The 25167-nt window shown below is 37.2% G+C and overlaps 1 protein-coding gene across 1 annotated transcript; it reads left to right on the forward strand.

The window, feature by feature from the left end:
- Window positions 1-1862: 1862 nt before the first annotated feature.
- LOC127415608 (gamma-butyrobetaine dioxygenase-like) lies at window positions 1863-24056 on the forward strand. Its single transcript, XM_051654373.1, has 8 exons — window positions 1863-2020; window positions 7379-7767; window positions 8751-8865; window positions 17089-17287; window positions 19441-19546; window positions 20026-20222; window positions 21625-21791; window positions 23054-24056. The coding sequence occupies exons 2-8, from the start codon at window positions 7411-7413 to the stop codon at window positions 23212-23214; spliced, it is 1302 nt and encodes a 433-aa protein (XP_051510333.1). The 5' UTR covers window positions 1863-2020; window positions 7379-7410; the 3' UTR covers window positions 23215-24056.
- Window positions 24057-25167: the final 1111 nt, after the last annotated feature.

The raw sequence follows: 25167 nt of genomic DNA on the forward strand, positions 1-25167 counted from the left end.
TTCTTACAGTACCTTACTACATACAGTACTGTAAAACTGTCAATCGTCTGCACTATAATGTAGTACTGTAAAGCAGGGCTGCATACAGATACAAAAGAACAGAAGAGGTCTGTCATTCTGTAGCACTCATACTGTTACTGTAAACCTACAAAACCTTTTGTATATATTTTACCTACAGAGAATATTTGACCTGGATTCAATAGAAAGGCCCCATGGGTATATTTATATTGATGAGGCTGGATTCAAACTGATGAAAAGAAGGTGAGGAAGGAACATAATTGGCCAGCGGCCCATTGTGGATGTCCCTGGTCAGCGTGGAGTCAATGTGACCCTCCATCAGTAACAGAGGGGTTCTCCACCGTCATGCCACCTTGGGGCCTTATAACACTCAGCACCTCCTCACATTCCTGGGTGGTCTTCGGGATCACCTGTTTGACCGTGAGCTCCAAGATCATGGCCAAACAGAGCATCCAGTCTTTGTGGTTGTTTGGGACAAAGTGCGCTTTCACCATGGTGCCCAGGTTCGGGAGTGGTTCTACATCAACCAATGTTTCTTGAATGTTTTCCTTCCACCCTACTGTGTAGCTCAGCGAGTAAAGATGCTGACTACCACACCTGGAGTCACGCGTTCGAATCCAGGGCGTGCTGAGAGACTCCAGCCAGGTCTCCTAAGCAACCAAATTGGCCCGGTTGCTAGTGAGGGTAGAGTCACACGGGGTAACCTCCTCGTGGTCACTATAAAGTGATTCTCGCTCTCAGTGGGGTGCGTGGTGAGTTGTGCATGGATGCCGCGGAGAATAGCGTGAAGCCTCCACACGTGCTATGTCTTCGCAGTAACGTGCTCAACAAGCCACATGATAAGATAAATAGTTGCATTTTCGAACAGAATGCACAAAATCCATAGATATCCGGTGAAAAATTTACCACAAAATCAAACATATTCACAGCACATTTGATGATTTAACAAACAATGAAAAACGTATCTTCTTATTAGGACTGCATTGAGATAGCAGCACAGTATAGCTGCATCCAAAAACTAAAAAATGCTGCCTTCGGAGGCTGTATACGGAGTCGAGATGAAAATAAGGTGCTTTTCAAACTGTTCTGAGACCAGTTTCCCAAACAGTTCCATTCACTGGAAAATGCTGTTATTGGTCAAGCCAATAGCTGATTAGGCAGCAAAGCAGCAAGTCAGCCGTCTACGTTTTTAGGTGCAGTCTTTGTGTCTGTCTGCCGCAGAATGAGTGAACTGATGATCTTATTTACCTTATTTGTCAAGTATACATTGCATATTTTGTCTTTTCTATCTTTGTTTTTATTTGTATGCAGCTCAGCTGTAAACGCTTTGGCAATACGAAGTGCCAATAAAGCACCTTTAAAAAAAAATAAATAAATAAATAAAAAATAAAAAAAACATAAAATATCAAACAATCTTTCATTATATATCTATTATTAAAATAAAATATTTTTATTCTAATAGAGAGAGAGAGAGAGAATATAAAATATCAAACAATCTTTTATTATATATCTATTATTAAAATAATATATTTTTATTTTAATTATTATACTCCGTGAAGAAAAGAACAAAAACTTATGCCATTGTAATGAGCACATGAAACTTACCACAAAGTAACAGTTTACAGTATGCAACTCTAAACATTATTTTTGTTGTAGTCAGGTTGATTCAGTGATATTAAGTGGTATTTTTGACTTGAATATAACCAATTAATTCAGATCTTATTAAATGAAACACATTTTACAGTGTAGTGTGCCCACAATGACATCACAAATACAAGCATCGAAATGTCCAGCAGAGTTGCACGTAATTTTGGCCAAGTGACAGGTCCACTGCTGTGCAAACATCGTCATTATGATAACAGTGTGTTTGTTGTATGTACAGCAGCAGCAGCAGTAGCTCTGTAACCTTTTACCCACTTTCACTGTCGTGAATTCTCACGCTTCCACAGCAGCTCTATATAAGGCAGCAATAACCGAGGCTACATTACACACCATCTTTACGGTAAGTGCCTTATCACATTTTGTTTTAAAGATTTCTCATCATTTAAAATAGAAATAACACAGTATATCTCAATCTTAAACATGAAATACAGCACTGGCTAGGCTGCAGAAGAGCAGCGGGATGAACGCACATGTATCAGGATGATGAATGAAAGATCGCTTAACTGTTGTGCTTGTTATACGCATCATATCCGTGACTTCCTCACGGCTCATGTTTATGAATGAATACCCCTTGGTAACCATTTAAATGTAGGGTAACTTTTTGTTTTGTTTTTTGTTGTTGTTGTTGTTTGTCAGACTGACTACTGCATGCTATAGAGAGCTAAAAATACCCGGAAGCAACAAAGGCAAATAAATATTTAGCTACCAAGCCTAGATACTAAAGTTGACATAGCAACTACAATGTTCGTGTCAGTGCACACAGAACAGCAAGCGTTTATTTTCATGTGTTGTGCGGTATTAACGCTCGAGGCCCTAATGTGTTTGTTTGCATTTTGTAGTGACATTTCACCCACTTCCGTGTTCACTAGGTCACATGAGTTTAGGTGTATGCATATATTACATAACCAGCATTCAAAAGTCTGATTAGAATACTGTTTGAACTATGTAAGAGATATTTAGACAAAATTAGCTGCTTAAAGGTTTTCAATTCCTTGCAAAGGAATGTCTTTTTCCTTTCATATTGTAAGACAGTAGTTGCCCTGAAGTCATGTAAGGAAGGTTATTACTATACATAAGTATGAAGACATGTTCCTGACTTCCTGTCTCACTAGAGCTGGAGAATGCATCAACAAGCTGTGTAGACTTTGATATGTGAAACCTTAACATGGCTTTTTAATCTTGTCCAAACCTATGTTACATTTTCTGTGGTGTAGTATTCTTGGCACAATTACACAAATGATTTAAAAATGGAGAAGAGAGCTGAACACATATTTATATTATTCATTGCGCATCTGGCAGATATCACCCAATCGGTGAACAATGAGCTGAATTTTCCAAGTCCAAATGTTCTCTATTTCAGGTCGAGGAATGACATATTGACAAAAGGCTTTTTTTGACAGTCTCTTAATTTTTCCAAGCTCATAGTGCCCAACCAACATTGACAGCTTTACATAGTTTACACGAGTCATTCCAAATGTAAAAGTTTTTTATGACATGTTGTTATCATCAGCATTAATATTTTGATGCAAGAAAATACACATTTGAGTTGTGCATACTGACCAACGTATCTGTAGATTTTGGGTTGTTACTGTGTATTTAAATGCATGAGTTTGTTCATATGGTATTGTTTAGCTTATGAAAGAGTTACGCAAGGTAGCTTTGATTGTTTGAAAGAAATGCTAAACATATCATATTCTTCCAAGAACTGCAAGAAGGGATAGAGTGCAGAGTTCAGTATAGTCTTAGCCATGGTTTGAGTAATTTGGCCGTGCTAAAGTCCTCAAGGCACCAAGAATCAGATTAGCTTTTATCGTGGTTACTTTGATGTAATAATATTTATATTACACCATTGTCAAAGGTATGCACCTTGACAGTCATTAAGATCTTGATGTCGTCATTGTTATGTTCCAAGGCAGTTACTTACAGGCCCGGCTTTGGCCAGCTATGCTAGGGTGTGCTGGGGGATATCATTGGTGGGCATTTGGGATTCGGTGGGGGGAGGGGTGTACTCATTTAATGTCTTTTATTGGCATAGCAAATGCGTAATTATTAAGATTGTAAGGCCCTTTATAACTTTATTTTATACTTATTCCCCATATTAAAAAAAATCTTAAATTACTGAAATAAATAAACTGATAAACACTTTATATAATCATAAGATTGAAGTGGGGCCTGAAAACCTTATTCTTGGTATACTACCTCCATTACTAAGGAACAAATTATAAAATACACTTTCAGAGAAATTAGAATTGCAGCCTTAAAGCAAATTACAAAGATAAATCAGAGTCCCCACGAATGCAGGGATGGAGTGGAGAGAAATAATATCAATGATAAATACAAGGATGGAGTGGAAGGATATATATTAGATGGGGAGATCAATAACATATAAGATATATAAAATTTGAACACAGATGGAAACTGCTTAAAGACGTAATGATATAATATTAAATGATGATGATTCTTTCTCTTTGGCTATTCTGATTAATTGGTTAAATAGAAATGTAATTAGCAATTATACTGCCCTACAAATTAAAATGCAAAATTGAGTTATGACTGAAATCATGGGCAGTATGTATAAAGCCGCTTAGAGTAAAATTTTAGTTTTAAGTGTGTCGAAATTCTAAGAATTACGTAATTTTTCTCTTACTCCTAGACTTATGAATAAGTGTGATTCATAAAGGTTCAAAGTGTTAGGACTTGGTCTCAGCTCCTAAATTGTTTAAGAGTGCTGGAGAGGTATCCTAATGTAGTTAGGAGTAGCACAATGTCTGTATTCCATGGAGACAACAAACACAGCAACATAAGATGCAATGTGTTGGACTTATGAAAGTGGAATTTGGGCAAATGTGTTTTTGTAGTTGAGCAAAATGAAATCCATCAATATAATTTTTTAATTGCAGCACATTTGTTCATTTAATGAATACACTGAAACTCATTGTTGTGAATTAAGCATTTGAAGATGGGCTACATGCCTAAGCTTTCAGAAGGTTGCAACAACTAATTAATAAAATCTAAATATCACTAAAATCATAAAAATCAATGATGAAAATAATCAACAATGAATTCAATTATGATTAGTTGAATATCTTTACACTAGCACTGCAACCTCCATCAGTGATGCCACTTTACAGTAGTGAAAAGCTGTTTCTATGGGGAAAAAATTAATTTGAAAAATGGTAAAGAGCTGCATTTCAAAAAAGCCCAACCCAAACACTATATAAAATGTTTAATAAGCTCATAGTCTTGTGTGGGGTGTCAGATGCTTTGACAGATTTCTGAGAGCTTGAGAGATGTTTAACGGCAGCTCATAATTGACATTTTACTGATTTATTCATATTTGTAAATATTATAAATTCAAATTCATGCAAGTTTCAATTGCCATTTTGCAAAACAAGCAAGCAAGTCATTATTACTTCAAATAGGCCAAAAAATAAAAAATAAGTAAATATAAATAGGCTTACTTCATGGAGTGAAGTAACCAAACGGAGTGCCACAATAAAATATTGTTGATATGCTGAATGTCAGATGTATCACTAAATTGAACTGTGTTTAACAGAAATCTTATATGTAACTGTAATGGAATTTTAAAAGTTTGGTTTATTATCATTTCATTTCGTAATTTATATTGTCCTTGTTTTTATATTTCTTTATATTTTTTCTATTTATACTTGTATATATATATTGCAAGATTTTGCATTTAGATTTTTTGTAGCCTTCAATTTACACATTGTTTGAGGACAACGTTTGGCAAGATGTGGAATAATGTTTTAAAATAAAGGAAATAAAATTTGGCTCTCATTTGATTAATCAAAGAATGAATCAACAGAAAATAACCTATTATCAAAATATTGTTTTATAATGTGTCATATTAAATCATGAGTGATCTACTGATGTCATACCAGCTGGAACATATTACCTTTGCAGACTCACTATTGGCTGATGCAGTGTTCAAGGGTGGCCATTTTGGGTTGACATCATTGTAGTCCTTATTTCACAACACTTAATTGTCACCTCGGTCAGCACCTATGAATCAGTCTTAGATTTAGCTGAAAGTTGTTTTTAGCATCTTTATAAAAAGCTCCTATTCGTACACAAGTCCTACTCTCTGCTAAGAATTTTTTGACACTTAAGTCAAAGCTTAAGACTATTCTTAAGAGCATTTCTGAGAAGTTGTTTGCATTCAGCCTCAGGTCTCCAACTATGATCTGTCCTGTGACAGATGAGTTTGGCTCATATGCTGATTTTCAGGGAAAACGGTGTGAAAATGCAGTTACTACAAAATCCGCATCAAAATAATTCAAGCCATTTTTCTCAGTTTCAGTGTTAGTTACTGTGTTTGGCCTTTGTTGGAAAGTAAAGGGTATTGGTATTTTTACCAGTGAAACTAAACATGTGTAAAGTCATTTAGGGAAATATACAGGAATTTAGATGGATGGATGAATAGAAAGTAATGCCATGTAAGCACCAAAGGTTATTTTCATGGGAAAAAAACAGTAGTTTAAAGCACAGTGACGAAAAAATAAACAACAAACTATTACAACACCGTAAAAAGATTTATATAAAAGAGATGAAAGACACAAGGGGAAGACACATTATTTCTCTCGTCAGCGACACCCAACTTTTAACAGGGGAAACAGAAGCACATGTCCCGCAAAACACTGTACCTAGCCATGATCGTGAACGGTACCATCAGCTAATATTGGCTGGGATGGTGCTTTACAATTATGGTCCAGTATTTCGCGAACACCTGCTGCACTATTTTGGGGAGCTGAGATGGAGGGGGAGAGAGCTGTTGATAAGCGGGAAGAGGGGCCAGTGTTATAGAAGCCACATCACCACCAGGATTTTTATGTACACTAAAAACCTATGCATTGCACAAAAATATATCTTATTACCGTTCTCATTCGCATGATGTTTCTAACTCTCTGTTTTGCAGCAGCCGTCCCTTGAGTGTGTCGTTGCTTTCGGCCAATGACAAAAATAGAGAAATACTACAAATTTCTGGTGCTATTTTGTGATTGGTTGGGGCGGTCTACAGCCAATCCTCAATTTTTGCAACACACAGCCCACCCCCAAATAGCTTTTAACCAATGCTCAAATCATACAAAATAAAATATTATATTTTATACTTTTTTTGCCAAATGTTTGATTGGTTTGGGTAAGACTTACTTTTGGACTTACTCTGCCCACCCCTGCCCATGCATACATCCAGCCGTGGTTACTAATCATTCATCTAGGGCTAACTCTGCATTTTGGCGGCAGCATAAATGTAGCCCAACTGTCGCACCAGCAGCACAGCAAAGTGCCAGTGACCAATAGATTGCAAGTTTGTTTTCTTTATGTAGAAGAGCAAAATAAATGAAACACACACACACACACACACACACACACACAATCCAGGCCATTTTGTAATTTTGTAATTAACAAGCTACAAATTAAAAGCTAAGTAAACTAAATTGGAGCAAATTTACCTTTATTTCAGATCTAATGCACAGACAGTTTGATGACTATACATCAGATAAAGACTCAAACAATCCAGAAATCATTCAATCACCTGCAGTGCAGAAGGCACACCCTTGTAACTCATAACAGTCATTTTCATGTCAAGATTTAATTTTGGGTGAAAGGTTAGGTGAAGGGGCATGGCTGATATAACATTTCTAAACAACTTAAAACTTTTTATGTGTCCTCATACTAGCAAACTAGTTACTGCAGTAACTCAGGACCAGGATGTTATCCAATCTTACTCGCTGGGTGTCCAGAGGTGCGCTCCAGGCACTGAAGGGGGCAAGCAGTTGGCCTCAGCTGGTCAATACTCCTCATATTGGGAATCAGACACTGGCGGCAGCCCCTCTGCCCTTCACTGGGGGTAGTCAAGGAGTGAGGCAGGCCCAAGCACTGTATCAGGAGAGGCTACTGCAGATCGATTGGGATGATGGGACCTGTAGTTTGTATCCATTCACCTGGCTGAGGGATAATTGCCAGTGCCCTCTCTGCATGCTGCAGTCAGCGCAGGCACGCAGCCTGCTGCTCTCAGATTTGGACGTGCACATCGGGATGGACCAAGTGCAGCTGATGGACAATAAGGTTGGTCTTGATAAGCAAAGTTTAGGCCTGACTGTGTTTTGAAAATATCCTGAGACTAGCACTGTTATTCTGTCTGTAGCCTTGCTGGTTAAACTAGTAAGGAAGTCTGCTGAGGATACCAGCACACACTGTAAAAGGTGGAAAACTGCAAAAAGGAGCTATTTCTACCTGGTTTTGTTAGTGTAACCTAATGTATTCAGATTGATTCAGTGATGTTAAATAACATTTTTGGCTCGCATAAAACCACTTTAGATGTTACCACATGAAACATATTTTTAGGGTAAACATTTTTTTCTTTTATGTACACAGTGGTGACCCTATGCTGATCTTTTCAGCAGGGTTTACATCTAAGCCATTGTCCAATAGTCTTTAAAGGAATATTCCGGGTTCAATACAAGTTAAACTCAATCGACAGTATTTGTGGCATAATACATTTTGACATTTTGACTCTCCTTTACTTAAAAAAATAAATTAAATAAATAAATAAAAAGAAGCAAAAAACTGGGTTACAGTGAGGCACTAACAATGGAAGTGAATGGGGCCAATCTGTAAACATTAAAATACTAATTGTTTCAAAAGTATAGACACAAGACATAAACAATATGTGAGTTAACATGAATTTTAACTTTTCTGTGTAAAGTTATATGGTGTAATGTCATCAAACCCCAAAACCCTAAAATGACTGCAAAAACAGAACAGTTTTAACAGAAGAATGAATGTAAGTGATTTTATAAAATTATAAGCTTCACATTTCTGCCTTTAGACTCTCCAAAAATTGTCCCCATTCACTTCCATTGTAAGTGCCTCACTGTAACCTCGATTTTTGCATTTTTTTTTTTTTTTTTTAAAGGAAAAGGAGGGTCAAGTCTAAATAAATTTTTGTGGTAATCAACATTATCCTACAAATGCTGTTGATTGAGCTTGACTTGTATTGAACCCGAAATATTCCTTTAATAAATCTGTTTGTCTGAAACTCATTGTAGGTGTCTATAATTTGGCCAGATCAGCACAGTAGTGAATTTGAGCCGGAATGGCTTAAGAAAAGGTGTTTTTCTTCTGAGGCAAGACAGGCTTTGCAAGAGGAACTCTTCATTAATGGTGAGTTAATTTTTTTTGTCTTTTTTGCTAAAATCTTTGTGTTATCTCTTTCTCTTTTTTACCTCCATACACCCGAGTGTTCCTCTTTGTTAGTTACTGCCGATCATCTGTAATGCTGCCTGGATGTTCAGAGCTGCTCTTATTATTTTATGCTTTGATTGCTCCTAAATAACTTTAGATATGTAGATGTGTATCTCTGTGCATTTTGATAACCTCAGATGTACAGATTATATAGCCTTCTTTCACTCACTCTTGGAAATATATACTTTGAATGTTACCTAAAGATTCTTTACCATTGTCAGTCTATTTGAGGTATCTGGTATTCACCTCTCTCTTTGTTGAAACTTGTAGCAAGTATTTTAGGATTTAGAATTTTCAGTGTGAATGTTTGTTAGGTGTTCCTCGGTAATGGGTCTCTGCTCCCTAAGGGGCCATTCACACCCAACAAGTTTTTGCATCTGTTTCAGCTGTCTTTTAAACAGTTTTTTTATGTTAACATGCATTAGATGGAGATCTTTGACTGTTGTGCTACATCGCGCTGTTTTTTCAGTGTCTTGCCCAGAAGCACCACATTTTTAAGATGCTGTGTCAAGTTAAAACTTTTAAAAATGCATCTCCAGACACTTGCATCTTGTTCTCTTCGTTAAGCTGCATCTAGATTTTTAACACAAGAACACAATGCCCCTAATAATAGCTAGGAGTCTTAATGACAACTTGTGCTTTAGAATGTAAATTAAAACTTATTTTGTTTTATTTTTTTGGGCTCTATTGTACATTTTGGGCAAATTTGATCATTAGGGCTAGTTTTCAGGAGTTTTTTCTTTTGTTAATTCAGCAGCAGCAGAAGTGGTTTGTCCGTACTGTGGTTTGTGACGTGCTGGAACATGTGCTCCTCATGTTCCTCTTTTTTTCTGGATTTAGTCAGGCCTAACTAAGGTCTACTTCCAAAAAAATTAAAAATAAAATCTGGAAATCTCCAGGCTTGGGGAGTTTTTTTGTTGCTTTATGCACAGTAAGTGTTAAAGTGACCTTGTATTACACTTATCTTTTTTTTTTTTTAGACCACATTTTAAAGATTATATAACATTTAAATGTACTTATGTAGGCTAATGTTTGTGCATTATTTAAATTTGTCTTTTTCATGTGTGATCTGTACAGCAGTTACCTTTTCAGTGTGCATACACTTCCCCCAGAATCGCCCCTGAGTGGAAAGTCTTTCTGTACTTCCTGCCACATGGAATAGAGATTTAAGGCAATTTGAGAAGAGTGAGCTGTTGTGCTTATACCAACTTGAGAGATTCCGTGGTTACAGCAGATTGAACATTGTGTCTGCCAGAACAAGTATTCTGCATATATACTGTATATACAGTATAGGTTTCTCCAACATAGTCTCAGGACAACTCCTAATGATTCGTAATGATTGCTTGAGCAAAAAACATATGACTTTTAATCCCATACAGACCAACCAGATATAAATACATTATCGAATTTTAGCTATTTCAGCTAGAAAGGAAACGTTTGTGAACATATGTAGTTTCTCATTCCATGTTTATTTAAGCAGTACAAATGAATGATGTCTGTCGATAACCTGTTTCAAACTCATATTCTTTTCTTTCTTCCATGGTCCACAACAAAATCATGGCTAGGTTAATGGTTTGGGTAAGGGTTAAATTTAGGAAAAATCATAATAACATTGTTCGTTGGTTCCTTTATTTTACTCTATGGGAGTAAAAGTAGTCCGTTTTTGTATGAGCCAACTCGTGCAATTTCTTATGAATAACTCATCTGTTATGAGACTGGTCTGGTTTCTTTCCATACTGATGTGTCTGATGTGTAAATGTATGAGATGTTTGAAATGTTTGGTATTTGAGATTTAGCTCTTTTAGGCCATGTCCACATTAATCCGGAGACATTTGAAAATGCTGTTTTTGTTTTCAAAGCGCTCTCCGTCCACACTACCCTTTTCAAGCTTTTTACAAAAGTTTCTCATCCACATTAAAACGTATGAAAACTCTTAAATCCCCTTACTGTGCATGCAAAAAATCGCCGTTCCATATACGGTATGAAGCGCAATTGTCCTCATGCTCTGTCGCCAGACAGCAATTCCAAGTAATCATCCCCTCGCCTTTGAAGGAATGCAATGTGAAGGTTTTACAAAGTACCATTTATCTTGAACAGCACTATCAAAATGAATAGCAGGCACAACAACGCCACTACAACATGGGCCGCCATCTTGATTGTTTTGGGTTGAATGGATCACATGACTGCGTCACATGACAACAAATATGTCATCGTTTTCAGATATCTCTGTTTTCCCTCTCCCCACTACAACGCTAAAATGGCATTTTCAGATGTATCCATTTGGGAGAGCATTGTCGAAAAGCTCTGTTTTTGCTATCAAAAACGCTGTCACAGTGTGGAACGAAGGCCAGAACGTACAGAATAAGATGTGTTTTCAAACCAAAACGTATTAGTGTGGACGTGGCCTTAGATTTAGTTTTACTAAAGTCTTCTTGTTGTTTTTAAACTCTGGATTTTCTTGTGAAATAATGGTGAAATGATGCAGATTTTTTTGTGTAAGGGCACAAAGACACAAAAGGCATCCTATGTCTTGTAAAGCTGTGAAAGACAACCAATAAATCTCCACGGCTACAAAGCTTGCATGTGTTTAACAAACTCCTTAACTGGCACATCATCTGAAAGTTTTGCCCCTTGTTTAAAGACTTCCCTTATTAACTCTCTTGAAGCTGTCTCCAAAAGGCTTTTAAAGCACTCACCTTTTATGCTATAATATGTCTATCTCAGACAGTTGTAGAGTTGTAGATTCAACATCTCCATATTCTTGACCGAGGACCAGCTAGTAAATTGATATTACTTGAGAGGCTTGAGAAAATAGAGAAACATAATTATTAAGACAAAGCCCTTGGCTGATTGCTTCCAGCCTTTAAAGACTCCATGAAATCAAAATGGAAGTTTTGGGGCCTGAAGTCCACGTCTGTTAGCTTTGAGGCCATGTATTTTCTAGTGTAATCTTAAAAGCATTTAGATACATTTAACATTTACAGTGTTTCTCTTCAGGGAAAAGCACCAAGAATATTTGACTCATCTTGCACTACACAGATATGTGACCAATCAAATCAGCTATGTCTCTAGAATAAAAATGTCCCTCCTCATAATAGCACCCTCAACAAAAGTAGCAAATCATGCATAATGGCTGTGACTTAACTGAAGCTTATTGGCTATTTAAAAAAAAAACCTGTAACTTTTCTTTACTTGAGTAGATTGCTTAAACTAGGATTTTTATGACCTGGTGCTCTGATTCATTTAGTGTCTTAGGGGGCTTTCACACTGGGCATGTTTGCTGCGGTCCTATTCCGAGTGAGATTGTTCCCGGTGCCCCCTGCAGCGTTGGTCTGGTTTCACACTCACTTGATTCTATCGAACCCCGGTCCATTTGCGTTCATCTTACGTCATCACAAACATGCATGGAGAACACAACGCGACTCATCATATTTTTTGTTTTTTTGTTATTTTGGTGCCATTATGCACAGCAGAGTGAACGACAACTGCGTATATGTGCGCTTCATGGAGTAACTCATCAGATGTCCAGGGGAAGGTGGCTTGCTGCTGCTCGCAAATGGCGTTTTTTGAGGAGACAGCTGATTGCAAGGAATTCATTTGCATCTTTGTTTACACTGCACGCTTACTCACGCTCGTGTCCAAGGTGAAGTTATCGCCACTGTCATCATCTATTATACCCTATATTTATAACCTATAATCGTATTTATATATAGTATTTATAAGGTGTATAGGTAGATAGATAGATAGATGTCGTCATCGGCTAAAAGCATGCGCAGGTTACTTTACTTCCTGAACGAGTGCGCACCTGAGTCCGAGTTGCTTTCACATTGACGTGAATCACGCTACAGTTCCATTGCAGCCGAACTCAGACCACCTCCTACAGGTAGTCTCGGGTTCGGTACCGCGGTGCACTCCCCGGTCTGCATGACAGCTTTCACATTACCAATTTTTCATGCGAACCGTGCTCTGTTTCAAACTAAACTGCCAGTGTGAAAGCACCCTAACTTGCAAGAGTGCACTTAACACAGTTTACACAGAAAATAAATACTTTGCACTCTCTTTGTGAGCTACTGTCTGTCTTGAGCTTAGTGAACTGTACTGTGTGCTTGGAGCTCTCAGTAGAGACTCTGTTGACAGAGTTTGACTGGATGTAGCTGACTGCCAGCGACAGGAGCCACAGCTTCACATTTCCATAGCTGGAAAACTCACAAAAGCAATCAAGGAAACTGTATAAGCACACACGATCTGACACCTTTCTTTTCCTATGTGCATTTTGTATGCATAAATATATATACATTATGTGTGACTGTTTGAGTGAGTGAAAAGGTAATTGAAAAATATTGTAAGTTTTTTTTATGGAAATTTCTCCAGAGACCCAGCTTGATAGAATGAAGACTTTCACCCTTGGCTTTGAGGGCAGAGTGATCCCTGCCAAGAAACCATAGTATGTCAGCGAGAGACAGAATATTGAGCATTACATGGTAATAAGAATGCTGCATTACTGAGTCTGACCTGGACTAATTGAACCACTTCACCTCGGCCCCTGGGCCCAGCTCTTTCTCCAACTAACTCATTCACCCCCAGCCATTTTTTATTATTGTTAACATGTTTCAGTCTGTTTGAGCTCTTCTGCCTCTTGGCTTTACATTTCTGTTAGCTTCATAATCCCTTCACTTCCATGCTTACTTGTGGGCAGTGTTGGGTAGATTACTTCTGAAATGTAATTTGGTACTGATTACTAATTACACAATTAAAATTGTAATCAGTTATTTAGTCTTTTAGATCACAATTTTTATGTAATCTGATTATTTTATACTTTTGGGTTACTTAATGCAGGTTTCTGTAATTTTAAGTGTAGTAAGAAACAATTTACACTCCTTTCATGAAACATTAGTAAACATGAAATCAAACAACAATTTGCTATTTGTCAGTCCCTGAGTCCTATTCTTAAAGGGATAGTTCACCCAAAAATGGAAATTCTCTTATCATTTACTCACTCTCATGCTGTCTGAGATGTGTATGACTTTCTTTCTTCTGCTGAACACTAACAAAGATTTTTAGAAGAATATCTCAGCTCTGTAGGTCCATACACTGCAAGTGAATGGTGGCCAGAAGGTCCAAAAATCACATAAAGGCAGCATAAAAGTACTCCATACGACTCCAGTGGTTAAATCAATACAGTATCTTCAGATGCGATATGATAGGTGTGGGTGAGAAACAGATCAATATTTAAGTCCTTTTTTTACTATAAGTCTCCACTTTCACATTCTACTTTTGTTTTTTTGCAATTCACATTCTTCATGTATATCGCCACCTACTGGGCAGGGAGGAGAATTAATAGTAAAAAAGACTTAAATATTGATCTGTTTCTCACCCACACTTATATCACTATTGAAGATATGGATTTAATCACTGGAGTCATATGGATTACTTTTATGCTGCCTTTATGTGCTTTTTGGAGCTTCAAAGTTCTTGTCACCATTCAGAAAGTCAACCTACAAAGCAGAAATATTCTTCTAAAAATCTTTGTTTGTGTTCAGCAGAAGAAAGTCATAAACACCTGGGATGGCATGAGGGTGAGTAAAAGATGAGAGAATTTGTATTTCTTTTGCTGAACTATCCCTTTAAAGCTCTTTTTTTAAGTTATATTTTTTTGCCATTTTTCACCTTTATTCAGTATGTAAGTGGAGATGGAGACAGAAAATGACAAGGCAGAAGAGGGGGAATGGAATTGGGAAATGACCTTGAGCCGGGACTCAAACTCGGGTTGCCCGTGAAACTGCACCATATGTCAGAGCATTGCTCATAAGGCTGCAGCCTCAAAGCCCTTATACTTTATTCTTTATTCTTTTTAAGATGTTATCAGGCTGCTCCCACATTTGTGCTCATGCTCCTCATTACCATGAATATCATAGATGTATTTGTGAGCTGTGTTTGAATAAACAGTAGAGTGCCTCTTCCTTTCCGAGCAAAATAAGTATGCTGAGTTGACATTGTGGCTTCCTCCATGTCAGGGTCTGGAATCTGGAATGGAACAAACTTTCTTTATCCCGCTGAGGTGTGACTGTCTAGGATAATGTAACTCTGAGAAATCTGAATCTTATGCAAGCTCATACACATTAGGTACATGCATCTTAAAAGGTGTTTTTTCACCCTTGGCTGAGATAGTTTACTGCCAGTCGCAGCCAGACTTTTGACTTAACAACATAGAGTCGGGTCCAGATTGCAGCTTATTATGGCCAAGTACAACCCACTTAGGAAGAGACTGTCTGACCGACATGTAAAGCGGCCAACCACAGTTCATTTTATTTTTACGTGTGGTTTAGGGGCGGGTTCGTCTGATATAATTATACCACAATAATAAACCAGTGTCATAAAAAATGCAAATAATGGCACGGCAGTGTCTGGGGTTGTATAGAAAGTTACAGAAAATGGGTCATTTGCTCTAGGGCTCCTGGCACTAGCAACACCAAGAACATGGGTTCAATTCCCAGGCAACACAAAATGATCAAATAGATACATTGAATGCACTGGAAGTCGCTTTGGATAAAAGGGTCTGCCAAATGCATAAATGTACATGCATTGAGTTTTACTAATGTACTGCAGGGTTTTTTTTTTTTTTTTTGCCACAGGTAAAATCTATGCCAGGTGGAAACAAGGGACTTCCTAAATTGATAGGGACAAGATCTTCAATCAATAGAACTTATTTACTTATTTACTTGAGAATGAGGATGTAAGGGATAGACTTACAGTCTCTTCAATGGCATGCGCTGTATAAAACTCCTTGATCCCATCTAAATTTCCACAAATCATGTTTTCTGAATTTTTTTTGTCCACTAAATTTCTTGGAAAGATTATTTTTTTCAATGTTTCATCAAGTCTGTCCCTCACACCCTCATTGTCATTACCATAAAAAAAAGATGGCACTACTGTGAATAAGGTCCATGAGAAGTTCTTTTCTTTCATTTATAGGTACTGAGTGTATTTGTCTCTATAATGGGACTCTCTACTGTGACAGTTTTTCCAGTGTGACAGTTTTCTACATTGAGAAAAAGGGGTAAAAAAAAAAAATACTTCCATTTTGTAGAGGTCCAAGAAGCAATTTATTGGTGTAAGTGCTTGGTTATACATGCACATTCACATGTACACTTCTTTAGAGGCCGTCTGTGCAAATAGACACATAAGAGACAGAGAGTTTTTCCAGCAGTGTTCCTGTTCAGTCAAACATTGCAGGCCCTCACACAATGTTCTGACCAATGTGTTCTGGTCTTGGCCACACACACACACACACACTCACTCTCTCACAGACAATCCATTATGTTAAGACATTCGCTAGGGAAGATTCTGTCATGTGTTATTTGAGTACGATATTTTTATAAAGGTTATTTTTTTGCTTAGCAATAAAAGGGTTGAACTGATGCTGAAAATACATCAGATATAATGTGTTTTGATGCTTTTGCAATATCGCATGCAAAGCAATCATGCCAATAAAGTACTCTGAAACTGACACTGAAAATGATATTCATTAGAAATCACAAAATAAATAAATAAATGTATCCATTTTATATCATCCATTTAAAAAATACTCTTAATAAAAAAAAACTATTTTCATTACAACAAAGGTAGACATTTAAAGGATACATTTAAAAAGCTTAGTAATATTGAAAAGTTTGATACCTTTGCAAATAGTACAGTTATTAAAACATTTTGTCCTTGTTGATTTAGTCAAGCTGTTTTTTGGTTTTTGGAGAGAGAGAGAGAGAGAGAGAGAGAGAGAGTAGCATATTTAAGTTGCACTTTGAGTAATAATCACATCATTACTTTGATGCCGTTCCTAATATACTTATACAGAATAGACCTCTATGGGCCACAAATGTTCAATTGTTTAAATAGATTATTGTTCAATGATTACTCAGGACCTCAGTGTTCTTGAGTCCAAGTGTTGTGTTCTGCCTGTGAAATGAACTGGAACTATCACAGCCTATGAGGCTGGTTTCCATAAAAAAACCCATTTGGGATGAACAAGTACATTAAAGGGTCGTACTGTAATTCTATAAACGCAATGACACTAAACCCTAGCTTAAGTGTAATGTGTTTAAGTGTTGAGTATTATTTGTATATGCATATTTATGTCTGTTTCAGAGCGTGAATACTGGGATTCTGGTCTGCAGATCCCCACAGCAGACTTCGAGGAGGTTTTACATGATGATAAGGCTGCACTGTCCTGGCTTGAGGCTCTGAGACGCATTGGCATTGTCTACCTGAGGGGGGCGCCAGTGGAGCAGGGCCAAGTGGCCAGACTGAGCCAGAGAATTGGCTATCTCCGGCTCACCTTTTACGGGTATTGTAACTTACTGTAGTTACCGATACTTTTACACATTGTTAAAGTGACTTGCATTCAAAAAAACAAAAAACAAAAGAGGGGTTCTGTGCGCAAAGAAACAAAAAACGTAGGATGAATAATTTTTATACATTAAAACAAATAGGAGTAAAAGTGTTTCTCACACTGCATACACAGAAACATAGCAATACCAGGAGTCATTATCATATTACATTGGCTAATGAGAGGAAAATTAGTAATTTCCTCAGTTTGAAAATCCCTTAATTGCTGCCATGTTTAACTGAAAAAGGAAGTACATTCCTCAGAAATACTGTCTCAGAAAGTATCAGCAAAATGTTTTGGAACCTCTGTGTGTTTAAACAAAAATTGTTCAATGCTGGCATTCATGTCATTTGGCTGACATTCTCACTCCTTTCAATATCAACAAACAAAGAAGACTAATAACCTACTGCAGAGAGCCATCAGTCATGGAAAAATGTAATTTGGTCTAATGAGTCATCTTCTACCCTAATTCTTCCATCTGGCCAAGTTTACATATAATAAAATAAAATAAAAAATTCCCTTAACCCACAATGTCTGTTGAAAACATGGTGGGATATCCGTAGTGGTATGGGCACCCATCTTATGGAAGTCAATACATCTGATGATTGCTCTGCATGACTGTAAAACGGCCAAGGAATACAAGGCAATTTTAAAGGACCAGGTGCATCTTATGGTGCAATAACAGTTCTCTCACGATGTTTCCATATTCCAAGATGATAATGCACCCATTCATACTACTAGAGTAAATATATTTCAAACTGTTTTCATGAATGCCAGAACTAAACGTCATTGGACCTTTACAAGCGTTTTGGAGCACATATTAACAATGTTGATTTCGACCCATGTGCCTCGAAGAGCTGGAAGCTTCTTCTTATGAAATAGTGCAGTTGCCACTACAAATGGTTCAAAACTTGGACACCATTTCAAGAAAGACTAACTATTTTAAAAGCAAGGAGTGACCTTACCTGTCATTATCTTAGATATTGATATGTTACTGTGTCCATCTCTGAGCACATATTTGAGAAGAATCACGATTGATATTTCACCTTTATCTTCACGTTACATCATCTTTTTGTTTCAGACAAAACATCTTAGCTATTGAGAGTAAAGCAGTGTGTAAATTGTAATGCAACCACATAGCCGGTCCAGTGGAATCTTCCCTTTGTGAAAGATAATTGTAAATGTTACAGTATTAGTCATTTGTTTACACTACCATTATTTGATGAAAGGATTTCGTGCTGTAACTGTTGCCCAACAATCAGAACAATGTTCCCCTCTCAGAACACTACCTCTGACATCCATCAAAATGAATGAGAAATGGCGTGAAAGAGTTTTGTTTCACTTGTTCCATTTCTCTAGGCTCACTGGAAGATGATTAGTGAACCCAAAATCCTTTTAAAAATCAAAAATAATTTAAATTTGGATTCAGACACCAAAGCCCCTGACAAGAACATGCAGAAAGCACTTTTTTGGAAAAGGGAAAAATGATAGGACAGTAAAGAACCTTCATGGTTAAGATTAGAGAAATAGAGCAAAAAGAAATCCCTGCACACCGAACATAAAGATAGAAGAAGTGGACAGAACAGACCAAGCAGAGACAGTCACACAGTGAGGGTTTTCACATGCATGGCTTTGTGATGTGATTACAGCCTGTAATCACATCACAAAGCCATGCATGTGAAAACCCTCTCAGCTGACACCTGTTAAGTGACAGGCTAAGTGATTTAACGCAGTGAGAGCCCCAGGAGCTTAGTTGAAACTTGCCAGAGAGCTGCTTCACCTGACCCAAACTGGAACAAAAAACATTGCATCTGCCAAATCGAGATTTATTTAGTAGAATTTTACTGGCAGGGGTTTGTCAGACATGGAGGGGTTTGGTATCTTGAACATGGTCAGAGCTATCTCACTGAGACCACTAATATGCCCTATTTCCTTTTTAAAAGCAGTGCATAGAAACACAACTCTTTCTTCCTTTGTTTTCATTGGGATAACAGAAGAATTTTTTTTTTTTTTTACTGTGGTTTCCTACAATAAATACATAGACAGATGCAGTTAAACTTTACAAGCCCATGATCACCTGCTGATCCATTGACCCCTCTGTGCTTTCACAGACACACGTGGCAAGTGCAGGACAAGCCTATGGCTAACAACGTAGCGTACACATCTGGCAAACTGAGCCTGCACACAGACTACCCTGCTCTGCACCATCCACCTGGGGTGAGTTTAAACAAACACAATTTATTCAATTACATTTCAAACATAAGTTCGGGAGGAGCTTGTTCATCTAGGGCTGCCAATCATATCCCAAGGATATATAAGCGGCTGCTTCCCTCGCACTGGTTATGATTCTTGCTGCATCCCTCCACCTCACCATATCAACCTTTACAGTATATTTAATAATGCCTATACCAATTATTATCTCAAAATTGTTATTCTATCTCCTGCTTTAGCCAATCCTGTGCTCAAGCCCCTCCGTTATGGACAGCATTATAAATCTATTTATCTCAATGTGCTCCAGGAACATATGAACCAGTAAACCTGTAAATGATTAATTAAGACATTATATAGTCTCTTTATAAAGTTTGATTTGCACTGTGGAAATGAAAGCACACATACAGTATACGTCACACACATACACAACACATGGATAGAGGATTGCTGTTGTAACAGTTGGCTGTTGTTGCGTTTGTATGTAGGTGCAGTTCCTGCATTGTATCCATCAGGCTGATCAGGGTGGTGAGAGTGAGGCGGTTGACGGGTTTCACGTGGCGGAGCAGCTCAGGAGGGAGGATCTGGAGGCATTTAACATCCTCTCTTCTCTCAGGGTGGACTTCACAGACAGCGGCGCTGACTACTGCGACTTCAGCGTGCAGTCCAAAAATCACATCATAGAGTAAGATACACTGGACAGAGACACACACATTAATGCTGTGTTTGACAAGATGTCACATCTTATCATCATCAACAGCATCTATCAGTGTCGGCATTATTTAACTCCAGGATTGAGTAGTTTTATGAGTGCATATTTTTTTTTAACCACACAGAAACAAACACTGCATTGTCCATTAAGGTAAAATACTTCAATTTAAAAAACAATTAAAATTTCATTTAAAATTTCTCCTGTATGACCAATCAAGGCCGTTACCTATGTAATCATTATTAAATGCAAAAGCAGCTGTAAATAATGCATAAGATATCATAATAGAAGAAAGCCCTCTACTGTCTGTGTCACTCTAGATTTTATTGTAATTGTAAGTTTTAGACTTGTTGGGTGTGTTTTTTTCTCAGTTCTTTCTTTAAAAAAACAAACAAAAAAACAAAACAATATTAGCTCCACGTTAAAAAAAAACTATTCTTAGAAGGTCAGCTAAAGGTCACTATGGTTTTTGCAGAGGCACTAAACCCATAACTAGATAGAATTAGTGTTGGGTGTAATCCAATTACAAAGTAATTAGTTACTGTAATCTAATTACTTTTTTAGTAAAAAAGCAGTGTAATGCATAACATTTAAAATTCTTGTTATCAGATTACAGTTACTGACTTTTAATTACTTTTAAGTGCATTATAGGGTTATGCTTATTTCTAATATATTATTTCTGTAGAATACATGAATAATGGCCCCGTAACGAGTCATCGTGAAGGAGAAATGTGCAGTGCTGAGTGTATGACTTGTGTGTAGCGATGAATGTAATTTGATTACAATATTTGAAAAATTTGTCATTTGTAGTGGATTACTATTTTTTAGTAACTTACCCAACACTGGATAGAATGTTATTGGAATTCTAGAATGGGATAAAAATGACATTTTTGCCCCCATATTTAAGAAATCATGGGCATTTTGGCCCCATAGTCCTGGTTAATTTCTGAACCTGCCAAATGTACCTAAATAATGTATTTAAATGGCGCCATCTGTCAGACATTTGGAAACTGAAACTTATAAGACATACATCTCTAGTTTTTAATACAAACTTGGTTAACACTTGAAAATAAGGTTCCATTTGTTAACATTAGTTAACAACATTAGTTAACATGATCTAACAATGAACAATATTTTTACAGCATTTATTTATCTTGGTTAATATAGAATAGGCCAAAAGTTGTATATGTCAATATTCTATGAACTAACATGAATTAACAATGAACAGTTGTATTTTTATTAACTAACATTAACAAAGATGAATAAATAATGTAAACATATATTGTTCATTGTTAGTTCATGATACCTAATGCATGAACTAATGTTAATGAACGGAACCTTATTGTACAGTGTTACCAAACTTGTTTTTGTTGTGCAGTGTGGACTCTGAGGGTCGAGTTGTGAGGATCAACTATAACAATGCCACACGAGACTCTGTGCTGGATCTACCTTTGCACCAGGTTCAGCCCTTCTACTCCTCTCTAAAGGCCTTTGTGGATCTGCTCAACAGGCCTGAGAACGTATTCACATACAGAATGGAACCAGGTCAGTCTGGTCAGGAATATCCACCTCAGTTCACAGTTTATCTCTTTATCTATTCATATTAATATCAATATACATATCAATATACCTTTTAATATAGTTGAAAGGCTTATCTCTATACTTAAAATGCTTTTAAATTTGAATGGGACCCTCCATTTGAAATCTGATGCATAAAATGTAAATCACAACTTACAGATTTAATGAATGATTATTCTTCTTGATCCCCAGGGCCTCATTTTACACGTGGGGGCGCTATGTCGTGAAATTTTTTACATTTAAAATGTTCAGGTCCCCTGAGACATAAGTATAAGCATATGTGGTATCGTTTGAAAGCTTAAAATCTGAACTTTACATAGATAAAAATCTATTTATGTTACATAAAATAACGAAATAAGGCCTGAAAACATCCGCATCGCAAATAAGCGCTAACTAGAGGTCATGTGATAAAAATAGAAATATTAATATAAAAGTCTTTCAGATAGCATTTAAATAGACAAATCATATATCAAATAAAATCTCTCACTCTCAGGAATGAGACTGTGCAGTTTGTTTTGTTGTTGTTGTTGTTGTTGTTGCCCTAATTCCGTAGTTCGAAAGGTTTTCAAAAGAATCACAAAGTGAAATATTCACAATAAGAATCACAATATTCTATAAGACATCAATTACAAACATCTCTTTTATGCGCCGATCATTGCTGCTGTAAGCCCCAAATAGCTAAAAACTTTATATCTGCTTTTACCTTTGGCAGTTTTCTAAAAATAAATTTCCATTTTGTACTTGTCTGTGAGCTTGCTTGTGTGAATAATCATGTTATATCTTAGATGTTCAGAACAAAATATGCAGTCCAGCAGGAAAAGCATGCTATACAAATCATCAGAAATATATGTTATTGACTACTGATAAAATGTTATATGTCATCGGAAAGGGAGGATCTCAGCTTTTTAATGACTTCACATGATCTTGTGTTTCCAGTCTGCTGTATTCGGATACGTTTGAATGGGAGTGAATGGAGCGTGAAGTGTAGTGCGACTGCCCTTTAAGACTTTTTGGAGGGAGATGGGGGAGGTTCTCAAAATGACACCAATTTTTGGCAATTAGTCCATAGTATGTGTGAATAGTGACCTTTTAAATTTAAGTGTGAAAATTTGCAGGTGGTAGCCCAAAAATTCCCCTAGAGTTGCAGTGGTTAAACTATTTTTGCATGTGTAAATAAATGACTGCCACATGAATCTGGTTGTTCAATTAATTTATTTTGCTCTGTGCAGGTGACTTGGTGACCTTTGATAACTGGCGTCTGTTGCATGGTCGAAAGAGCTACCTATCTCAAGGTCAGAGCACCAGACACCTGGAAGGAGCATATCTGGACTGGGACGAGGTCATGTCCCGCCTCAGGATCCTCCGGAAGACTGTCAGTGGAGACAGATAAGACTGACCCCTGCAGTGAGAGTGATTGATAAGAAGCAAAGTTTATATTTTATCAATCCTCTGGTTTTTGGCTGCTGTTGCTTTATGGGAACTTTAACAACTCTTAACCTCAGACATCTTCAGATCGTAGAAGGGAAATTTTCTGTTGAGGCATTTCCATTTTGCCAAGTAGATAATTTTTTTCTTTTGGTAGTTAATATATGCTTTTATTTTGGCTTATATAAGGGCACTTAGATTCCTCAGCTCTTTCTTGCACTTGTCTATTTATAATGATCTATTCTTTTGCACCTGTTATCTTAGATATAAGGGACAGTTTGCTAGGGATGATTTCAATATAGTAGTCTTAATATATCAATTAAGCACCACTGGTGACAGTTAGATTTAGATAACTGCCCAAAGTAAGGTTCCTGTTTGAACAAGGGGTTTATTCTGAACCGCTACCGTTTTCATTATTCATGCAGTCCACATTGAAACAGATTGTCATTTCTGATGGCACAGTTCAAGGTTTAGTTTTTGATGTTTATCAGGAAAGATCAATTTGTTCCCCTTGTATGCTTGTATTAACGTGCAATTAATGTTTTTCACACATTATCCACAGAACAAAAAAAGCTTTAGCTGTTTGGTTATTGGAAACCTGTGTTTGTGTATGTCTGGACCATCGTTCTTCCTTGTATGTATGAGTTATTTGGTAACACTGTAAAATAAGGTTCCATTCGTTAACATTACTTAAAGCATTAGGTATCATGAACTAACAATGGACAATATATATACAGGTGCATCTCAATAAATTAGAATGTCGTGGAAAAGTTCATTTATTTCAGTAATTCAACTCAAATTGTGAAACTCGTGTATTAAATAAATTCAATGCACACAGACTGAAGTAGTTTAAGTCTTTGGTTCTTTTAATTGTGATGATTTTGGCTCACATTTAACAAAAACCCACCAATTCACTATCTCAAAAAATTAGAATATGGTGACATGCCAATCAGCTAATCAACTCAAAACACCTGCAAAGGTTTCCTGAGCCTTCAAAATGGTCTCTCAGTTTGGTTCACTAGGCTACACAATCATGGGGAAGACTGCTGATCTGACAGTTGTCCAGAAGACAATCATTGACACCCTTCACAAGGAGGGTAAGCCACAAACATTCATTGCCAAAGAAGCTGGCTGTTCACAGAGTGCTGTATCCAAGCATGTTAACAGAAAGTTGAGTGGAAGGAAAAAGTGTGGAAGAAAAAGATGCACAACCAACCGAGAGAACCGCAGCCTTATGAGGATTGTCAAGCAAAATCGATTCAAGAATTTGGGTGAACTTCACAAGGAATGGACTGAGGCTGGGGTCAAGGCATCAAGAGCCACCACACACAGACATGTCAAGGAATTTGGCTATAGTTGTCGTATTCCTCTTGTTAAGCCACTCCTGAACCACAGACAACGTCAGAGGCGTCTTACCTGGGCTAAGGAGAAGAAAAACTGGACTGTTGCCCAGTGGTCCAAAGTCCTCTTTTCAGATGAGAGCAAGTTTTGTATTTCATTTGGAAACCAAGGTCCTAGAGTCTGGAGGAAGGGTGGAGAAGCTCATAGCCCAAGTTGCTTGAAGTCCAGTGTTAGGTTTCCACAGTCTGTGATGATTTGGGGTGCAATGTCATCTGCTGGTGTTGGTCCATTGTGTTTTTTGAAAACCAAAGTCACTGCACCCATTTACCAAGACATTTTGGAGCACTTCATGCTTCCTTCTGCTGACCAGCTTTTTAAAGATGCTGATTTCATTTTCCAGCAGGATTTGGCACCTGCCCACACTGCCAAAAGCACCAAAAGTTGGTTAAATGACCATGGTGTTGGTGTGCTTGACTGGCCAGCAAACTCACCAGACCTGAACCCCATAGAGAATCTATGGGGTATTGTCAAGAGGAAAATGTGAAACAAGAGACCAAAAAATGCAGATGAGCTGAAA

This window comes from Myxocyprinus asiaticus, chromosome 2 (genome assembly GCF_019703515.2).
Source record: "Myxocyprinus asiaticus isolate MX2 ecotype Aquarium Trade chromosome 2, UBuf_Myxa_2, whole genome shotgun sequence".
Taxonomy (NCBI): Eukaryota; Metazoa; Chordata; class Actinopteri; order Cypriniformes; family Catostomidae; genus Myxocyprinus; species Myxocyprinus asiaticus.

Coding starts and splice junctions, on each gene's coding strand:
- LOC127415608 (XM_051654373.1), top strand. CDS start 7,411: ATGTTATCCAATCTTACTCGCTGGGTGTCCAGAGGTGCGCTCCAGGCA. Junction 17,288..19,440: donor CTCCGGCTCACCTTTTACGG/GTATTGTAACTT, acceptor GTGCTTTCACAG/ACACACGTGGCAAGTGCAGG. Junction 19,547..20,025: donor CTCTGCACCATCCACCTGGG/GTGAGTTTAAAC, acceptor GTTTGTATGTAG/GTGCAGTTCCTGCATTGTAT.